At 32.4% G+C, this 22771-nt stretch overlaps 1 protein-coding gene across 2 annotated transcripts in view; it reads left to right on the top strand.

The window, feature by feature from the left end:
* LOC114333236 (regulator of G-protein signaling 9) overlaps positions 1–21271 on the top strand; it is a 578543-nt gene extending 557272 nt beyond the window's left edge. For both annotated transcript variants that reach the window (XM_050645501.1, XM_050645500.1), the window contains one exon: positions 1289–21271. In XM_050645501.1, coding sequence (XP_050501458.1) covers positions 1289–1349 — 61 coding nt within the window. In that variant the 3' untranslated portion in view covers positions 1350–21271. The remainder of the gene's footprint in view (positions 1–1288) is intronic.
* The last annotated feature ends 1500 nt before the right edge of the window (positions 21272–22771 follow it).

Below are 22771 nucleotides of genomic sequence, written 5' to 3'. Positions count from 1 at the left end.
TGGTAAGAGTTAACACACAAATTTAGGCAAAAATGTAAGTAGAGATGCCGATCTTGCCTCAGGTTAAAGGCAAAAATAATATAAAATAAAAATGTATACCATTTTTATTCAGTTGCAATGCGAAGCCAAAACTGTCTTAATTTTTACTTAGGTTAGAGAGCGCGGCCAGCACTCTTATCGATGATTTCACCTCTTATTAGAGGCTCTTCAGAGAATGCATAGGCTGCTATCTCTACTCCAGGTAAAAACTTTCGACATTTATTAGTCCCCCCATTGCAACTGACGTGAAGGTAGTAGGTGCGTAGCGGCATCTGCTAAATGAAAGTCTAAGTTTTTCAGCCTAATAAAAATATTTGTAAAATATTTTTAAAAGATATTTAATTGAAAAACTTTTTGAACCATTTTCCTGGTGACACCTCCATGGCTTCTAAAAATTGCAAGCCAGATGGATGTTGCATTGAATACAAGAGGGAATTCTAAAAAGTTGCAATTCACAACCCCGTCTGCAGCTTGGTAAAGTTCCAACGGAAAATGGACCTGGTTACTCTATAGGAGTAATACTAATATAAAATAAAAATGTATACCACTTTATTCAGTTGCAATGCGAAGCCAAAATTGTTTTAATTTTTACTTAGGTTAGAGAGCGTGGCCAGCCTCTTGTTAGAGGCTCTTCAGAGACTGCAAAGGCTGCTATCTCTACTCGAGGTAAAAGCTTTCGAAAGTTTTTACCTGGAGTAGAGATAGCAGCCTATGCATTCTCTGAAGAGCCTCTAACAAAAGGTGAAATCGTCGATAAGAGTGCTGGCCGCGCTCTCTAACCTATGTAAGTAAAAATTAAGACAGTTTTGGCTTCGCATTGCAACTGAATAAAAATGGTATACATTTTTATTTTATATTAGTATTACTTCTATAGAGTAACTAGGTCCATTTTCCGTTGGAACTTTACCAAGCTTTAGACGGGGTTGTGAATTGCAACTTTTTAGAATTCCCTCTTTTCTTCAATGCAGAATCCATCTGACTTGCAATTTTTAGAAGCCATGGAGGTGTCACCAGGAAAATGGTCCAAAAAGTTTTTCAATTAAATATTATCTTTTAAAAATATTTTACAAATATTTTTATTAGGTTGAAAAACTTAGACTTGCAAAAATAATAATGCTAAAAATATGTATGTGTCTTGTTTTTATTACATTTCTCTTAAATATTTAAATATCCTTGATCTAAAAAGTTCACGGTGCTATAACAATTTTTTCAAATGTTTTATAAATTTATATTTTTTTTTCTTTTTCAGGGAAACCTGTAAAGTTGACACTCCGTTCGTTAAGACATACGCAACTCTAGGATATCTTTAACACCATGTATCTATTGATACTGTCGCCAAATCAAAAACAATACGCTATTTAATTAGGAGGAGTGTTCAAACTAAAGGGTAAGACACAATAGGGTAATAGAGAAAATGGTGATACTTAGTATCATTTTTACTTCGGTCTTTAGGTATTTGAATATATTTAGTTGATCTCGTCTTTTGTCTCTTTAGTCAAACAATCAAAGTCATATGTCTCAACATCGTCACTATTTTTGAAGTAAATAAACTGCTCGTCAAAAGTTAGGGATATAGAAAATTATGCTGATTTTTATAGTTGATTTTTTCGCGAATTGATGGATTCCGCTATTTTTTTCTATTTTAGATTTTTCTTTAGTATTTACACAGTTGTGCAAAGGTTTACTCAAACTTTGTTTTTGTACTTATATCGGGTGGAAGAAAAGAAATGTTTTTCTTATGTTAAGTTTGAGATGCAATGTAGGGAGGACAAGGTACAAATGTACAAGGTACAAATGTGAGTATACATCGAAATCGTATTATAGTCTTGTTTTGTGAACATGTTGTTGTTTGAATGTCCCTGATATCTTTAGAAACAAAAAAAAATGACGGTTTTGTAATTTAGCATGTGTTTTAACCAAAACAAAAGTTTGAGACACCTTGTAGGGAGAAAAAGGCACAACGGTGAGTACACCTCGATATTATGTTGTAGTCTCATATTTTGTGAATATTTTATTTTTTCAATTTCTTTGATATCTTTAATAACAAAGAAACTAGACGGTATTACTCTTTAATATTTGTTTCTATGTTTCACATGTGTGATGTGGCGCAAGTCGTCAGTTAAAACACATATTAAAGAGTAATACCGTCTAGTTTCTTTGTTATTAAAGATATCAGAGAAATTAAAAAAATAAAATATTCACAAAATATGAGACTACAACACAATATCGAGGTATACTCACCTTTATGCCATTTTCTCAATACAAGGTGTCTCAAACTTTTGTTTCGGTTAAAACACATGTTAAGTTACAAAACCGTCTATTTTTTTTTGTTTCTAAAGATATCAGGGACATTCGAAAAACAAAATGTTCACAAAACAAGACTATAATACGATTTCGATGTATACTCACATTTGTACCTTGTCCTCCCTACATTGCATCTCAAACTTAACATAAGAAAAACATTTCTTTTCTTCCACCCGATATAAGTACAAAAACAAAGTTTGAGTAAACCTTTACATACCTGTGTAAATACTAAAGAAAAATCTAAAATAAAAAAAAATAGCGGAATCCGTTAATCTGTTTACGAAAAAATCTACTATGAAAATTCGGTAGAATTTTCTTTATCCCTAACTTTTGACGAGCAGTTTATATGGCTGCCGGTTTTGGCTTTATACCTGTCACTGTTTTCTCAAACTTTACTCTCTCATACTAACTTGAACAAAGAATGAATCATTGGCGTACCTAGTCATAGTATAGTTTTACAAATTCACATTGACTATAGTATCTCTGTCGTTTTGTTCAGCTCAAAGTATTTGCTCACAAATAATTGATTAAATTAGGCACAAAATGTTTGTTTCTTAGTAACTGGTTAGAAAAAACTAAAAAATTTCTGACATACTCAATTTCAACATATTCTTAAATGAGGACGTATACTAAAAGACAACCATAATATAATTGACAATTCGTATTTTTGATCTGGTAAGGTGTTGTGCTGCCTATTATTTATTTACTAAATATTTCATTATATTTACTTATTGGTATATTTTCCTAAATATATCGGAATAGTTCTGATACTTCAGCTACTGAACCTACCGAAATCTAGATGAAACATGGTACCAAAATAGTTTATATGACTGTAGTTAATTATTAACTTAATGACATAAATAGGCCATTTAGCCCAAAGGTTATATGAGTAAAGTGGGTCAATATTTTAAAGAAAATCTAAAAACTATACAGTTCTTACCAAAGTATGACCAAAATTACACTTTTATTATGTAAGGTGGAGTTACTTTAGGGATAAAATTATTAAAACAATCATCAGAATATGTAGGTTCTCTTCAAAATATGTGAGATTGTTTTGTAAGTATATCTTGGAAGTACTTTGAGAATTGCTACATTAAGCTGAAGAAAGAACACATATTCTTTAATAAATTTACCGATTTTATATTTTTTTTACTAACCTGTGAAAGTTCTTTTCTAGATTAAAAATATGTAACTCATGATGTGTCAGAAATTTGTCCTTCTCTTGTTACAATTATATTCAGGAAAAGATGTGTGATGTTTTTTGTTGCAGTTGTGAATTCAATATAAAATAAAAACAATAATTTAAGTTATCTTAGGAAAGATTTTACATAACGAACAATGCTGTTTAGTAAAATACTATTCAATCATTATCACTGAAATCTGTCTGCATCCCTAAATATCATTATCTCCCTTGAAGTAGACTTTACTGAGCCCTTAAGTCACTCCTGCGGACATTTTGGTATTTTGGGATGTTCCATCAACTATCATTGATTCAAAAGTGGACCAGGGACCTTAAATGCTTTCGTAGAGGTGTATATAATCATTGGTGTCTAAATTTTCACTGTATTCTTTACAGTAGAACTTACTCTTATGCTATATATTAAAAGTTTGTGGATATCACATCTTTAAGTACTAGATGGTATCACTGTTAATGATTTTGATCATTAACTGAAGATAAATAGTTTAAAATAAAGAATTTATTTAAGTAGATATGTGTCTTGCTGTTTGATAGCAAGTCAAAAATTCATATTTTTAAGTGCTACACAACTGTTGACGTATACCTAGGTATCATTATTTCTTCTCATATGATATAATATCTCTTCTTTGATTGGATTTGATTTGAAATCTATTTATAGTTAAAGTGTGGTATTATCCCATTGATTGATTTACACTATTGAGTTACATTGGTATTAAATGAGAAAAAAATTGAATAAGAAATAGTTTTAATCAACAAATTTTTTTAGATATACAATAACATTGGAGTATAGATTAGGATCATTATTTCATACACTAGAATCGAAATACGCACTACCCTCTGCTATTTAATCTGGGAGGAAGACCCAATAGGAAGAAGGACCTAAGGGCGTCCACAAATGCGATGGAGAGATAACATATGGTCATTAATAACAATGGTCCTACCCACTGACCCAACTATCATGGACGACTGTTCGAAATGTAAGCGAGTTCTGCAGTGAGCCAAGCCCACTCTGGGCTGTAGTGCTGCGAGAAGAAGAAGAAGTATTAGTAGTTTTCTACTACCCAATAATCTTAAATGCAGTGAGAGCATTAAGAGCGGAAACGATAAGAAGGCATGTAACAAAGAATGGGAAAAGAGAAGACAAACCCAGTACGAAAGATACCGGGGTGGAAATCACCAGAATGAAGAGAAAGCATATAACGGAGAATTAGAAAAAAATTTAAGAAACTAAACTGAGAAAAAAAAAGAAAAAGGAAAACATTGATGAAACAAAAGAGAGAACAAAAATCGTAACTTTTGTGAAAAACTGGACCCCAGTGTAAATTTGGACCCCAGCGTATGCTTTCCTTTAATAAATTCAAAGGTATTTTCAATTTTTAACTCATTATTTTTTTATTTGACTTTAATATCATTCTAGATATCCTCATATTTAGAAATAAAAAAAATTCCCTGTATTTTACGAATAAAAAATATATATTCTGAAGTTGATGTTTAGTAAAATACCGTCTATTATGTGGAATTCCAAGTAGTTTTACACTGCGCGATATCAAAATCTATTTTTAGACTGTGGTGCCTGTTATGTACGAATCATGACATTCCTGTCTGCTACAGTTAGTCATTATTATTATTTCCTGGCGTATGTTATTATAGTTTCTTAGTATTTTGTGTACATATGAGATATGGCCCGCAAATATCTTACTGAGGCTGAGCTACAGGAAATTGTTACTGCTAGCGATTTTTATGATGATATAGAAGATGAAATAGTATCAGAAAACGAGGATGTATTGTTAGATGAAGATTTAAATGCTGAAAACATTCATTCCAGGTCATTTTTGGCTTGGGGTCATTTTTACCAACGTTGGTCATCCGTGTATCAAAAAAAGGTTGGTCATCGGAAGGTTTTAAAAGAAAAAAAAAATAAAATTTTTCTTTACCTAAAATCGATTTTTAGAACAAAACAACCACAACTTTATTGGAAGAGTATCTGAAGTTTATGTACGGTACCTGTATGTATAATGTTACAAAAGTATTTGATCATATGTACTGGTAGAAAAATACGATGACTACTGTACGTAGACTCTTAACTACCAACTAATACTACTCACATTTTAGTAGGTACTACGTTTACTTATATTTAAAAAATCCCCAAAAATTAACATTTCTCTTGGGACCGGATTCTCGTTACGCTTGTATTCGTGGTTTCTATTAGTTACTTGCAAACCAAACAAACGATGAATGAAAGAAGACCCGGTGAAAGTCTGGAAATTGCACTTTAATACCTGTCTATTTACCAAGGCAAAATTCCAACGAATTCTAGGTCCATATACTCAGATGAGAAGACTGGCACTTGACTGGTGCCCAAGAGAAGACTAACGCAGCAGAGGACCAAGGTTAATAGATTGGGCGTAGGTTGTCTCGTAACTATAGATCAAATGCTCGCTTTTTAAAGGCGGTAATACGTCACCCGTACGACACTTTTGAAATTGTCATAAGTTTCAATGCTAATAAAAGGTTCAAAAACTTAGGTTTTGCAATATATTTTGGGATTTTTTTGGGTATAGATATATTAAGTGGTTCTTATATTGCTAACTATATTAATTTTTCCCTTAAAAATCAATAGTCTGCTGACAAAAAAATAGAATTGATTTGAAGAAGATTTAACATTTATTGTGTGTTTTAAATGGAGATAACAGTTCAATTCGCACAAAAACCCAAAACAAAAAGTAAAAAAAGTTTAGCAAAATTACATACCTACTTACTTATTACGGTTTTTCTGGAATGTGCAGCACTTTTATCATGTAGTCATAGGAAAAAAACTAATAATATCAATAATTTATTTTTAGATTAAAATACAAAAAAATATTTGTCCTTCAAGCACTAATCCATTAAAAATGCACCATGTAGGTATACGTATTAATTAAAAATTAAACAAATAAACAATATTAAAGAAAATTATATAGAAATATTCGGAAACGCAACCACAACATAAGAAAGAGGGTTAGGTTTGAACCACAAACAAAAACTGTCAAGTGTCAACCTTGACTTTGTCGTACGAGTGACATAGTCCTTCCCCTCTCCCTCGCTTCCGCCCACATAGTTACGAGACAACCTACCTCCTATCTATGAACCTTGCAGAGGACGACCACCAACACGCTGGATGGACGACATTAAAAGAATGTCCAAGAAATGGCAACAAGACGCACAGAACCGTGGAGAGTGGCAAAAAATGGGAGAGACCTATGTTCGGCAGTGGAAAGAAGAGATTGCATGATAATGATGATGATACTCAGATAGGAGTAAACTAATATAAAATGAAAATGAGAGACATCTTACATTTCAATTCGATGAGAAGAAATCATAAACGCCCTTACGTACGTCTCGCCATCATTAGGGATCATCGGATGATGATAATGTCTTTCGTTTTCATTTCACAATATCTTAGTCCTTTATAAACCAAGATAATAATCATTACCAGATTTGGGTTATGCCTGTAGTAATGATTTCTATTAGGTACTTGCAAACCAAGCTAACGATGAATAAAAGAAGACCCGGGGAAGTCTAATTGCACTTTACTCCCTGTCTTTTTACCAAGGCAAAATTCCAACGAATTTTAGGTCCATATACTCAGATATGAGTACACTATTTTAAGATGAAAATGAGAGATATCTTATATTTCAATTCGGTGAGAAGGAACCATAAACGCCCTTACATACGTTTCACCGTCGTTAGGGACCATCAGATGATGATGATGTCTCTCGTTTTTATTTCACGATATCTTAATCCTTTAGATAATAATCATTACTAGATTCTGGTTACGCATGTAGGGGGTCCGGACAACTAATCCCCGGACAAATAATCCCGGACAAAAAATCAGCACAAATTATCCCTGGACAGCAAATTCTCAGACAAAAAATCCCCACAAAAAATTCCCACAAATAATCCCCACAAATAATCCCCGGACAAATAGTCCCCGGACAAAAAATCCCCACAAAAAATCCCGGATAAATAATCCCCACAAATTTTTTTGGACAAAATATCCCCACAAAATATCCCGGACAAAAAATCTCCAAGAAGTATTTTCTGCCCAATAGTTCTTCCGTGAATGCAATCGACGCAAATGTTTTTCAGCCTCAGTGCATGAGAGCAGATATATGTATTAGTATGTATGAAAACAATTGAAGTTTCCACTAATTTCAAATCCAATGCCAGAACCATGCATGGCTAGGAAAGATATACAGATTTTCGATTCTTTTGACTTTTTTGATGCTTGTGAGAACAAATTTATGGGTATTACTATCCGATATCCGGTTTTAAAAAAACGCAATTAAGGATCTGTGTGCAATGATCCATAAAAAAACTTTAAAAATATATCCAAAAATCAAACCAGACATATCTGTTCGGGAAGAGGCCAGATAGGAAAAGGTTTGTAGGACGGCCTAGAAAAGGGTCGAAAAATGGTGTCAGAGCAGTTCTGGAGAAAATGGGAGTTAGGCAATGGGAAATAGTGGCACACGACCGACAAACATGGAAGGCAATAGTAAACGTGGCAAAGACTCTCGAAGAGTTATAACGCCAATGATGATGATGATGACTAAATATTTTTGGCGTTAAATTTACAAAAAGAAACAGGTTTTTTTGCATTACAACCAAGATTATCGTTTTCAGGACAAGCAGTTATCATCACGAATAGGCAATCTTTTGAACAGAGTTATTCAAAGCAGAGTGAGCAATAGATTTAAGCGAATAAATATTACAATATAATTCCCACAGCAAAAAAACTCACAATTTTGGAATTCGAAATTTTGTAATAGAAATTAAAATTCATGTTTAATTTTAATTGCTATCACTATTTTCGTGCCGAAAAGAGGTTTCATGGCGATTGCCATACCTCTTATACACTGAGGCTGAAAAACATTTGCTCGATTGCATTCACGGGAAAATTTTTTAGAGAACTATTTGGCAGCAAATATTGCAAATATTTTTTGGGGATTTTTTGTGGGGATATTTTGTCCAAAAAAAATTGGGGATTATTTGTCCGGGATTTTTTGTGGGGATTTTTTGTCCGGGTACTATTTGTCCGGGGATAATTTGTGGGGATTTTTTGTCCGGGATTATTTGTCCTAGCTTCGCCTGTAGTCCTGATTTCGGTTAGCTACTTGCAAACCAAACTAACGATAAATGAAAAAAGACTCGGAGGAAGACTGAAAATTGCACTTCACTACCTGTTTATTTACCAAGGCAAAATTCCAACGAATTCTAGGTCCATATACTCAGATAGGAATAAACTAATTTAAAATGAAAATGAGAGACATCTTATATTTCAATTCGGTGAATAAGAACCATAAACGTCCTAACGCACGTTTCGCCGTCATTGGAGATCATCGGATGATGATGATGATGTCTCTCATTTTCATTTCACAATATCTTAATCCTTTATAAACCAAGGTAATAATCATTACCAGATTCTCGTTAGGCCTGAAGTCCTGATTTCTATTAGGTACCTACTTGCAAGCCAAGCTAACGATGAATGAAAGAAGACCCGGGGAAGTCTGAAAATTGCACTTCACTACCTACGTATTTATCAAGGCAAAATTGCAACGAATTATTGGTCACTAAACTCAGGCAGGAGTAAATTATTATAAGAGACATCTTATATATCGATCCGGTGAGAAAGAACCATAAACGCCCTTGAGTACGTTTCACCGTCGCGTCGTTAGGGATCATCAGATGATGACGATGTCTCTCATTTTCCTTTGACGATATCTTAATCATTAAAACGGAAAATCAAGAAAGATCATTTAATTTTTATTGTAAGAGAATAAATGTCTAGAAAATACCACTACCAAATACCAGATATGGATAATGTCTGGTGTGATCTAAGAATAAAAAGAAATAAAAAATTGAAGCCATCCATGAAGTTAAAACTTTCGTAAACAAATGAAATTGTAAAACATCAATAAAAGAGGAAATAAATATGCCATGATAAAGAAATAATTACCAAATTTGACATGATAATAGCGAATACGAATGTCATTTTTGAGCGTACAGAAAGTTTGAAGTGAAACCTCAAGCAAGAGAAATGCCAACAAGTATGTAAGTACTAATGTAATGTGCTACATGAAGATAATACTATATATCGACAAAAATATTGTATTAAGAATAATTGTAGGCTATAACAAAAATAAAGAAACAGTATAGGCACTAATCATCAATAGAGGCTTGCACTTATTTCATAGAACATCACTTAAAACAAGTCTGCGAGGTAACAAAAGAAAACTAATAATTGGTAACTAATAAAAACTAATAAACAAAGTAATTCGAACTGGTGGTATACGAATATAATAAATAATAATAACTATAATAAGTAAAAGAACGAATAGGCAAATATTAAATAGTTATATTTCTTAGGAAAGAAAAAATAATGTCTGAAAAAAAATTGGCTACTATAGCGAGTTTGATAGCCAACGCTCGATAATCGAGCATGGCACATGAAGAAGAAGAAAAACAAATAACTCTGAAAAGAAATTAATTCAAAGTAACGTTATTAATCACAAAAAGATTCAAACAAAAGGAATCAACATTAGGCTGAAAGTACAAATCAGTTAGACCTGACTAGAGACAAATTATCTTTTTGTTTTGTGACTACATACGATGATTTAAATCAACATTATTTTAAGAAGTAATGATAAAGCAAAAGTTTATCATAGTGAAGTAGAGAAGGAATGCTTTCATGATACCAAAAATACAGAAGAAGGCCCAATAAATTTATTTTTTTTTCAAGATATCTATGGGAGAAGCATTTAACTATTATTAGCGAAAAAAAACTTAAACTGTCCGAGACATGGAGATGATATCTTTCATTTACTTTTAACGGTGGACAAAGAACAACTAACCATATTGGGTAAACAACTTGACTAAAAAAAATGAAGTAAACTTAAATGTGAGTAGAGATATCCAGTTAGTAGGAAAAGCCAAAGGAACTGGCATGAACTGCATTTGGTTACAACAGTTACAAATTGGAAAATAAACACATAATATATAATGTCTAAATGCCAAATGTTCACATCTTTAAACGCAGCCATTCATAAGAGCTCATATGAACATAGTAAACAAAGACACAATTCATAATTCGTCACAGCATTAAATGAAAAGACGAAGGAGTAAGAAAAATTCAAAATGATTATTACAAATTGGAGATGATGTATAAAAAGAGGAAAATCGCAGATGAGATCGATGGATGACCTCAAAACCATGCCGGTTTGAGATGAATTCACATTACTCGTGAAAGAGAAAAATGAAGGATGAAGGGAAGGCTTATATACAACAGAGGATGCCTCAGGGGTGTTACACAGAATATAGATAAAGACATTGATTACAGACAGTTGATTCTAGATCTCAAAAAACATAATGTTTTCATATTTGACACATACCAACAATAAACACCTTATGACAATTTAATAACATTGTTTGGTGTTTCTCAATAATATTTTTGAAAGAAATATATTAAGGACGATATTGTGTCCTATTTGCGACAATGGAATATGAAGAATAAGATTCAATCACGAGTTACACCAACATTGCAAAGAACCTTCTATAGCAAATTATGCAAAAATACAAAGATTGCGCTGGGCAGGTCATCTCATAAGAATGGACAATGACAGAACACCTAGTAGGACTATGGTGGCAAGTCAGCCAGTAGGAAGACCAAGGAAGAGGAGGATGGACGAAGTGAGAACCGATGCTAAAGAGATATTGAGGGTGGGCAACTGGAGGAGAGTAGCCAGGGACAGAGATACTTGGAGGCAGATGCTGGTGAAGGACACGGAGCGACTTGAGTTGTTAGGAGAGAGAGTTTGGGGTTTCTTGTTTTTTTAGTTTTATCTGTACACGCATATCTACTTAAACAAATATTTACGACATATTGAATGAATTATAAAGCTGAAGTAGAGTAGCATTAAATTAGACTTAGATATGTTTAATCAAACTTGAGATAGAATTTGTCAGATACAGTGAAAACATAACACCGCAGTAGAAACTTCTCTGCCTTCGTCTAAATATACTAATACTTAAATATAAGAGTTCTATTGAAATATTTGTCGTTGTCATATTATTATAATACACCAGTAAGAGCATATACCTAGATGTTGTATGAATAAAATAAAAAAAATCGAGCTATTGATAAACGGTGCAGTTTTCAATGGGTTCACATAAAAATTAAATGTCTACACTAATAATTTTAAGCACAGTTTGTGGTAAAAATATTACATTATTGTATGTCTATTATGTTATAGATGTAGATGATTTAGTGTTCGAAATAAGATATCTGGTTCCTGGAACACTTTCGAATTGCTGAGTTGGTTTTCGAACAAGACAGATTCTAGATAATTAACGGGACAAAGAGGCATGGAGCTGCTCTGGTGAAACAACCAATAAAAATGTAGTGAACTATAAACAGAAATATGTCATAAAGCGATTTGAGATGACGTTATTTTTTATATTATTTTTAAATTGAATAATGTTAGGTACAACTGTTATTGGGCGTCTAGATAATCTGACCAACGTTATATTATGAAAGGACGTTCACTATTCTTAAAAGCAAACAACATGCACAGTCTAGGAGGTAATCTTCTTCCTCAAGTGCCATCTCCGCAACGGAGGTCAGCAATCATCATAGCTATTCGGACTTTAGAAACGGCTGCTCTGAAAATTTCATCTGATGTGCATCCATACCATTCTCTATGGTTGCGTAGCCACGATATTCTAAATTTCCCTACGCTTCTTTTTCCTAGGATCTTTCCCTGCATAATGAGTTGGAGCAAGTTGTATTTCTCTCCATGTGTAATATGTCCGAGATATTCCAAGTTTCTGGTTTTGATTGTTCCATTTCTTTATTCAAGGGTCGAATAGGCAGTTATAATCAACCAAATGACTTCCTATTGATTATCTATTTTATCTATTTATATGAAGACCATTGAGTTGGAATGTTGTCATTATCGCTATGCTGGTATTCCATGCAGTTCTCTATAGACATTACACATAATACACATCATGTTATCTTACCATCAGATATTTTACAGCATACCTATTTATTACCAAAACTTTTTTTTATATATTTTGGTGTAAAAGAAATAAGTAAACCATAATAATGAGAAGGATGTACCCCATATTATCGAACACTTTAGTCACATTATAAGACACCATGAAAAATATGAACTTTTGCATCTGATCATTCAGGGGGTAAAGCGTGGTCTTGTTAGAAGAAGAACATCATGGTTGAAAAATCTAAGGCAATTGTACGAAAAATCGATTACATCATTATTCACAGCTGCTGTCAATAAAGTCACGATAGCGAATATGTTAGCTAACATGATATTTCAAGATCGATAACGGTCATGTAACTAGAGATGCTTCCACAGATGTCCAAAAAAATTAACTGGGAAAAATAAAGGATATTTTCATATATTCCTATCAAACAGGAATTTTCAAAGTACTTATCATTGTGTTTAATTCATGCCATTGGTTCTTTAGGTACCCTTAAGGAATCAATGGTACGATTCTTCTAATATATAGATATTTTTTCCAATAATGTAAGAATATATTTGATACAGTCAAGATCGTATCATATGAAATGAAAACCAGAGCACAAAAAATTTCCCAACAGCAAACCAAACAAAAGTTACTCAAGACAAATTAAATATCTAGACAATGGTGTGGAAAACAGGTTAATATAATATAAAAATAGTTAATCTTTTGTTTCTAAAATGACTTACTTACAGTTTTTTATGTATCGAAACTTATATATGCGTATTACCATGTTTACACAAAAGTTTAAAACAAATACAACATATTTAAGCGTTGTATTTGACATATCCAGAACATTTTTTCCTGAATAGAATATGTTTATTAACCAAATCGGTAGGTGCTAGATTATACAAAAGACAATACTTTATAACTTTCTACAATTGTTAACAATATTTATAGATTACTCTTAGAATCACTGTTACTCTATAATTTACACTATAATATATGTTATATTTTTAATCTTTTAAAAACTGACCCAGTCAAATTGGGATAGAATATAATACAGGATGACACAGAATACAAAAGAACTAAATATAATGTCAAAACAACTAGAGATATAAGAACAATCCGAACGATTTTTGTCTATTATTGATAAACCAATGAGAATATAAAGTGAAATTATAAATCTAACAAGAGAGTAAAAAACATTTGATGATCTATGAGATGTTAGCCACCTTATAAGTAAAATCGCTAGGTTTACTGAAATCGTCAAACTAATCAGAATGACAATCAGACAAATAAGATACGTAAATGCCTAACTAGCAAATTAGTCACATCAGAAGTCCAACATATCTCCAAAACGACCTTTTCAGCTTATATAAAATATCTCCATATTTTTTTAATATCCTCTCTGTCGATTAATTCCATTCCATATCGATTAATTCCATTCCTGTCTATTAATTCCCTTCTAAGGGGATTCAGTGAAATGGTACGATTTGGCAACGCTGTTGACGATAAAATAGAGGAGCCGCGGGCTTGCGACTTAACCGTTTTGAATCTAGAGAGCGGGAAGTTTAGTTATCACAGAGACATGGTCGGGTGAACAACGCGCATTTGCTATGAAAGTTTATTACAAAAATGGTGAGAGTTTACCATTTGCCGACCGCGCTGCATTTCCGTCTAACATGGCTATTAAGGCTTGGGTTAGGAACTTTGAAAGTAGTGGTTCAACATCACAAAAAAGAGGTGGCAGTGTCAGAACTGCTCGCACACCAAATAATATTGAAGCGGTCCGAAATTCATTACACGCGAGTTCTTGAAGATCCCTGCGACGGCTCGCGTGTAATGAATGTCGCACTGCTTCAATATTCTGTGGTGTTCTGTAGTTCTGACACGACCATCTCTTTTTTGTGATGTTGAACCACTACTTTCAAAGTCCCTAACCCAATTCTTAATAGCCATGTTAGACAGAACTGCAGCGCAGGGCGGCAAATGGTAGTACTAACGAAACGCTCGTTGTGCACGCACAAAACTTTCACCATTTTTGTAAAAGCTTTCACTGAAAATGCGCGTTATTCACCCGACTGCGTTTTCATGATAATTAAACTTCCCACTCTCTAGATTCACAACGTTTACGTCATAAGCCCGCAGCTCATCTATTTTATCGTCAACAGCGTTGCCAAATCGTACCGTTTCACTGAATCACCTTGTTTACGCATATGTGATACACTATAATAGGTAATTCCAAAAAGAAATCATGTGAATAAATGATTATCTAATAAATATCAATATAAATGTCAAATGTTGAATATGTTGCCTATGTGAGTCAGTTTCAAGTATTAGAGAAGGAAATAAATGAAAATACTTTAATCACTTTATTTTGCCACAGATGACCGGTTTCGCTTTCTATTTTACAAAGCATCATCAGGTCTCCAATACAGCAAAATTTAATGCTAAAGGCTAAAATTGTAATAACCAGAATTATAAGGTTGTCTCGTACAAATACAGTTGTACACGATTATAACTGTAGGTAGGTACACATATATATTTATAAATATAATAGTGGCCTGATTAATTTATTGTTTTCTATTTGTGCCAGACAGCATCCTAATACTAATAGTTATTATAATTTTAGCATTTAATTTTGCTGTACCGCAAACCTGATGATGATTTGTAAATTCGTCGTCTGTGGTAAAATAAAAGTGACTGTAAGTACAAGAATTCATAAAATTTGCAAAGAGGTAGACTAGAAACGAAAAACATTTGATCATACATTCAAAAGATTTACGTTATTACATGCAAGAGCCAATGAATTCAGTGACTTGGGATGACTGATTGTCACCGGTTTACAAAAATTTATAGGAATTCGTATTACCAAATAAATATGTTTCTTAGAGAGAAAATGATCGTCGAAATTACAATGCAAACATTATTTCTTGCATAAGTATAAAAAAATTTAATGTATTCCAATTTTGAGTTTAAATAACTACAATAAGTAATATCAATAAAGGTGAAAATCAAAAAAAAAATGTTTACTTTGTGATTTTGTGAAATCCTGTATTATTATTCGTTTACTGCCTAAAGGGATCCAATGCAAATTTCTTATAAACAGATAAACAGGAACTGAACGAGAATACCTAAGATGTCATAACTGTCAAATACCAACGCACACTAACCAGATCCCTCTACGCACATTTTTTACTTTGAGCCCTTCTCGGCCAAAAGTAAATCTCCAATATTTTGTGAGCAAATTATCATTGTTAAAAAAATTGAATGTAAGAGGACTCTTTGAATCAGGCTTATAAATCCGTTGAATTTGTTACATTGTAAAATTGTAGAATGATTGTTGTTGCGCTTTTAAAAAATATTGTAAAAAAAGTTTAAAGATGGCCTCACAAATCCGACACGTAGACTGGGCGAGAGATCCGAAAACCCCTTAAAGCGGACATGTCGTAAAACTAGATAATTTTTTTGATAAATGCTCCTTCGAGTGCTGTATCAAGCGGTTAAGTGCATGCCAAATTAAAATTGTAAGTTAAATAATCATATTTGTATCTAAAAATATTCGATCAATAACTAATATTTCATAGCAGGTAATCTAAGAAATTACTTCTTTGCATTTATCAAACATAAAATCATCTTCAAAAGGAAACCGCTCACATACAGTCGGAAAAATGAAAGAATGTCCATGAACGATCACATCAATCACTTATTTTGTATTTGCTGTCTTTTTCTATAAATAACAAACGTTTGTTATAGAAAACGACAGCAAATTCAAAATAAGTGATTGATGTGATCGTTCATGGGTATTCTTTCATTTTTCCGACTGTACCTACTATAGAAAATGTAATGTCCCTCAAATGCAAAAAACTTTACATGGATAGCTTCGTCCCGAAATTACAATCATTTCATATTATTGCGCCAACTCTGAATTTTGATTATTAATGGCATAAATTGATATAAATAAATCTAAAATCAAATGATTATGTACATTAGTTAGAAGTGAGACAAGAGATTTTTTCAATCGACAGTTTATAAAATTCTACAGGTATTAAGGTCTCTTATCTTATAGATAACAAATGACAATGTTGCAAACTACATAATACAGAGTTACTCTAATTGGCTTAGCTCAAGATTTGTTAATCTGTTTTCAATAGCGATTATACCTATAGTATTTATGAATATGATAGTTTTATGGAATTCAAAAATTTGATTTCCATATTACAATTTACGCTGTTATGAATTAAAACTCAGAGTTGGCGCAAAGTTATGAATCAAATGATATGAAATGATTGTCATTTCGAGACGAATCTATTCATATAAAATTTATTGTATTTGAGTATTATTACATTTTCCATAAGATGTATGCAGTATCTATATTTAGTACTCTTCTATTATTTTTGAAGTCATGTTGATGTTTAAGAGGTATTGTAGACATGATGAAAATACCTTGATGAAAAGAAAACGTAAAGAAGGATATTAATAACCTCGATCAACAGTGTAATTTCAGATCAATAGTTATTATCTGCTCTTTACGACTATTCCGTGTATTTATTGATTAAAATTTTAACCTGTTAGTCCACAGGTTGTTTCAAAACTTTATTTGAAATTTTCCTTAATTCAGACTGCTGATGTAATCGATTTTAGAATCTGAGTCATATAATGCTAATGCTTGGTGAAATATTACAACTAAAGCCTAAAACTGGATCAATTACTTCAATTTTTAGTAACTATAGAAACCAATAATGTGTTAAAGACAACACGTAACAAGAATGACAGGAAAAATATAGAATCCATTGTAGGAAAAACATAAGGACAAAATTAGAAGTGGATCAATATTATGGTAAAAAAAATAGGAAGAATTAAAACAACAAACTTGAAATTGTGTGGTGAAATCATTCATAAAATACTACACTATAGACATGATTATTGAATACTTCTTAACATTATATGGAGTTTTAACGGAGTATATATTAAATAAAGTTCTGCAAGCAAACTAAGAGAGTCTATTCAGCTCGGCGGGGTGCTATTTTTCAAAGTGTGAAATTTTATCAACAAGGGTTCTACCTGGTTTAGGGAATGATCCCTTGTTTATTTAAGTACACATTTGCATCAGTATTACCCCGCTGAGCTGAATATTAATGACCTTCTTAGATTTCTTGCATAACTATAACAAAATAGATTAACAGATTTCTAATATATTATGATGCTGTTCAACTTCCTTGAAATGAGACATCGTAACCAAAACCACACTCTTTTGGCATAAAAGTTTTGGCATTCTAAACATTATTTTTATGAGTAAAAAATGTATTAAAAGTTACTAGAGTTCTAGAGTGTAGTGAATTAGACAAAGGAAGTAAAACTAGATTGGTTCCTATTTAGATACAAAAATTTGTACACCATTTTCTTTCGGCTAGCGGAGTGAATATATTTTATAGACTCAGAGTACAAAAAGTACGAGTATAGTACTAGTGGACATGTGACTAAGAAGTATAAATAAGTATAAGTAGTATCTGTATTACAACCATTTTTTTTATTGAAATCATAATTTTTCCATGTCGAAAATATTGTGTTTCATATTTATCGGTTCGAAAATAAAATTAAATTGACACTAAGATAATAGTACCTAATAGAAGACGACTGACTCTATGCATCTAATAAATAATAACTATGAAAAATGTTTTTCGATATGTCCTTCTATTTTATTATGCCAACAATCTCGCCTGGACTAAGTAAGTAGTTTTCAATAAATGTCTAAATGCGGCCCTAACATTTTTTTAGGTGGGGCTCTGATTGTCAAATACTCTTATTGGTCAGTGCAGAATGTTTCAGGCTAATTTTATTAAGCCCTGTATAAAAAAATACTACACATATCGTAAATTTAAAGGTTTATAAGTAGAAATAAAATAAAAACGCACTTTTACTTATTTTGTCATTAGTCATGAGAAGTAGAGGCGGAAAATATAATAATTTATCCAATCATTCACTATATTATGGGACCGTGACCCGTCAAAATAGCCCGGTCAAAACAGCCCCGTCAAAAAAGCCCCGTCAAAATAGCCCGAACACAAAATAGCCTCGACAAAATAGCCCGCAACCAAAATAGCTCCGACAAAATAGATCGCACACAAAATAGCCCCGGTCAAAACAGCCCCGGCTAAAATAGCCCCGCCTAAAACAGCCTCTTACAAACAATTACATAATTATTTATACAAGGTGTCCAAAAACTTTTTTTTAATTTAAATTATTTGACAAAAAGGAAGAATGTATTTAATTTATTTAATTTAAAATGCATTTTACTGTTGCCCGAAAACAGAAAAAAATGTTTATATCATAAATTAACATTGATTTTCGCTTAACTTTAATGTTCAAACTTCCAAGAGGCAGGAAAGACAGGACTTGAGTTCTCTGAAAAGACAATTTTTATTTAATGTGGTTAAGATAAACAACTGACTGAATAGAGGGTAATTACCATTTCCGAAAAAATGTATTTTTAAGGAATTATTTCATGATGAATTGTAAAGGGAGCTTTTTTTTCGGGGCTATTTTGTCGGGGCTATTTTGTCGGCGGGCTATTATTCCGCGGCTATTTTGTCTGCAGGCTATTTGGTCGGAGCTATTTTGTGTGCGGGATATTATGTCGGGGCTATTTTGTCGAAGCTTTTTTGACGGGGCTATTTTGACGGGGTACCTTATGGGACATAATAAGGACAAGTCTACGAAATCTATTAATAATTTTGTATTTGGCGCAGCCTTGAAGGATGACGGAAGAAAATTATTAGACGCAATAAAAACTATATTCGAAGGTCTCTTCCAAATATATTCGACTTTCCTTCATAACTTCGTAATACTTTCTTCTTTGTCATCCAGTTCATGGCATTTTGATAAAGATTTTGAAGTCCTAAGATTATTTTCTAGTTTGCACATAGGCAAACGACGATTTTCTAGTCCCGTACGTCTCATATTTTCCAGTGTTGTATTGGAAGATCGACCATGTCGCTGTTAAACACTGGTCGACAGTTTTTAAACCAATTGACGGACTAAATAACTAAATCTTTTTGTATCTGGATTTTGCTCATATTTATTTAGAAAGAACTTATGCGTCATGTACGACTTGTCGTGTTGTCTGGAATAGTTTCTGGCTAACTTTTCTATGTTTAAAGCAAAACCTTAGGAACCACAAAGCAAATTCGTTCCTCAAGGTTCTCATTCTCCAAGAGACAATGTTAACAAAAGGAGTCTATTACGAACGAGCCACTGGTCGTTGCTGGAAAGCTCATGGAGAGTTAGGTTGCTGTAACGTTCCAGTCCAAACTAATGAAATAATTTCGGATTTTTCTATGCAAGAATATTATAAATTACAATTGCAAAGACGATTTTAGTCATAAAGTTTTATTGTATAAAAATGAATCAGATATAATTAAAAAACTGGGAAGTTTAAGCTATCACTGCAAGTAATCAGTGTAGGTTCCTATTAAGTTCGTACTTCAAACGACTACTCAAAACAATATTCCCCTGAAGAATAAACTTACATAGCGTTTTTTAAATTATATGGAATACTAGCCAACTGCTAGCATTTTGCGTTATATTGCTAATTTATATTCTACAATTAGTGAATATTATTAGACCAACAAAAATACATAATGGACGTGGAGGTAAAAGAAGGTAAGATGATTACCTCAATTAGATACATAAATGTGATCTAGAACACATAATAGAAGCTTGTAATACACTCTTCAAACTGAACAACAAATAATTTTATTAAAAACCGTTACAAATTTACAGTATTTTGGACGTGTTTAGGCTCAACACGAGCCATCATTAACAACAACAGGTAACAACAAACCAAAGAGGAACGAGACAGAATCAATCGGCTCAGTCTAGTTAACAGAAACCACAAACACCGATTTTTTTTTATGTTACTTCACGTTGTGGTTTAAAAGATATTTTATGAAAAAATAATTTAATTATTTTCAACAAGAGTACTACTTCCTTAAATGATTTTTCCATTAAATATCTTTTAAACCAGAGCAGGTGAAGTACTAGATATAATTTAAGAAATTTTGATGTTTGTGGTATCTTTTGCCTAGACTGAGCCGACTGATTTTTTCTTCTTGCTGTTTGGTTTGTTGTTTGTTACCTGTTGTTGCTGATGATGGCTCGTGTTAAGCCGAAACGCGTCCAAAATGTTTTTAATTCGTAATAATTTTTAATAAATTTATTTGTGGGTCATCTTGGAGAAAGGATATTATAATATATATTTATTGATACTTGGAAAAATACAAAAACCCAAATACCGACCTGTCAGTGTTGCATTATTTAGTATAACGTAACCAGAAAGATCTATGTTTTTAGTAATATAATCTGAATATTTCAACCTTTTTTCCAGAATTCAAAATGCTTTTGGAAACTTCCTTGATATTATTTTTATACCTTAAGCAAAAGACGATATGTGTAGATTTATTTTTATACAGGGTACTTTTATTATAAATGTTTCTAATAGCATAATGGTGAGCACGAAACTATTAAAGCTGCTGCCAGAGTCAAAAAGTTAGTGATGTATATAGTTTTATAACATTAGCCGATGTATTATTAATTGTACTGATATATTAATAACCTTATTGTAATTAATAAAATTTTATTTCTTAGAATTGTTGATAGTCAAAAATGTTATTATTATTGTAGGGAAATACATTGATTATGTGATAAGTGTGTTTATTTTTCGACCTTGAATTACAGTAATCTATAAACAATAACAATAAATTGTGTCGTTGTTTGGAATTCAGGAAAATGGCCATCTGATTGGTGTATCTCAATTTATATCCCGCTACACAAAAAAAGTTCTACTACCAGATGTGAAATCTACAGCACACTGTCACTAAGTAATAACACTTGCTAAATAGTAAAATCTTGTTGCATATCATCAAAAACAGATTAAAAATTTATCTTCATAACCAAATACCTCAGGAAAAAGCGGTGTTTGTAAAGGGTAAAGGTACACGGGGACAAAACCTGAACCTGAGACAACTCATTGAAAATTTTACAGAATTTTAAGTATGTACCTATATACTTATATATTATATATAATTTAAGTATACATTAAGTATAGGAAGAATACAAGTTTCTTGGTTAAAAAACATTCGTGAATGGACTCAGATATCAAATGCAGAACAATTATTCCATATTGCAGAAGATCGAGAAGCCTTCGAAATGGTGACCTATGAGGAACAAGACCTATGAGTATATGCTTCGTTGACTAACAAAAGGTATTTGATTGTGTAAACTGGATAAACCTGTGGTGTTAGGTTGCCCACACAACCTTTTGTTCCTAAATGAATGAAACTGTTGACTAATGGAGTGTATTATATATTTTTATTACTAAGACATGTGAACTATTTGAAGACAAAAAACGGACTAACTAAAAAATAAACATGTCGGTAATAAACCATATTTGCACGCAGGCAAGGCCGTCTTAGGACATTTCATTAAATCATAAAATCCTTTATAAAAGGTATATTTGTTAAAATCCCTATACAGGGCTACATCAAAGACAGAACTAGTTTTCGATCGGTTGACCGATCATCATCAGTGCAATCCTAAAATGTGTACAACCAGATAAAATGATGCAAAGTATTTAAAATGTTGACTAAGGTTATAAAAAGTTATAGGTTATACTCACTTAGAATCTACATGCAAGCCACCAAAATAAAAATAACAGGGTAAAAACCGTTGATCCGTCATCGGAACATATGACAAAGATGTGAATTATAACATGGATGATTAAGATATCCAATGTTTTTCGCCCGAGGTACCAATGAGCTCTATCTGACAAGTTCACATCATGACTGTACGGAACTAATTCATTTTTGTCAAAGATAACTGACGAAAGATTTTTAAGTCTGGGGTGAAAATTGAAGTTTGAAAATTTAGTGTTATTACTGTTTTAATTGGATAAAAGTAAATTTTTTTGAATTAAATTGTCTAGTTTGGATTTTACTGTATTGAATTTGATAAACCCACATAACAATGATGTTCGCATCATGTTCTAAGCATATCCTACCAACATTCGTCGAAGTATATCCTTTTTAGTATTCGCCCCGAGCGTTAACAAAGTGTCAAAGCAAAATCGACCGACCTGCTCATGGTGGCGGTTTTTTGAAATTTTATCAGGACGCTTTGTGTATGTTTAAATGAGACATTTAAAAAAAA

The sequence above is a fragment of the Diabrotica virgifera genome, chromosome 3 (assembly GCF_917563875.1).
Source record: "Diabrotica virgifera virgifera chromosome 3, PGI_DIABVI_V3a".
NCBI classification, from domain to species: domain Eukaryota; kingdom Metazoa; phylum Arthropoda; class Insecta; order Coleoptera; family Chrysomelidae; genus Diabrotica; species Diabrotica virgifera.
Note: the sequence above shows the minus strand (reverse complement) of the source record. Positions and strands in the feature narration are given on the sequence as shown.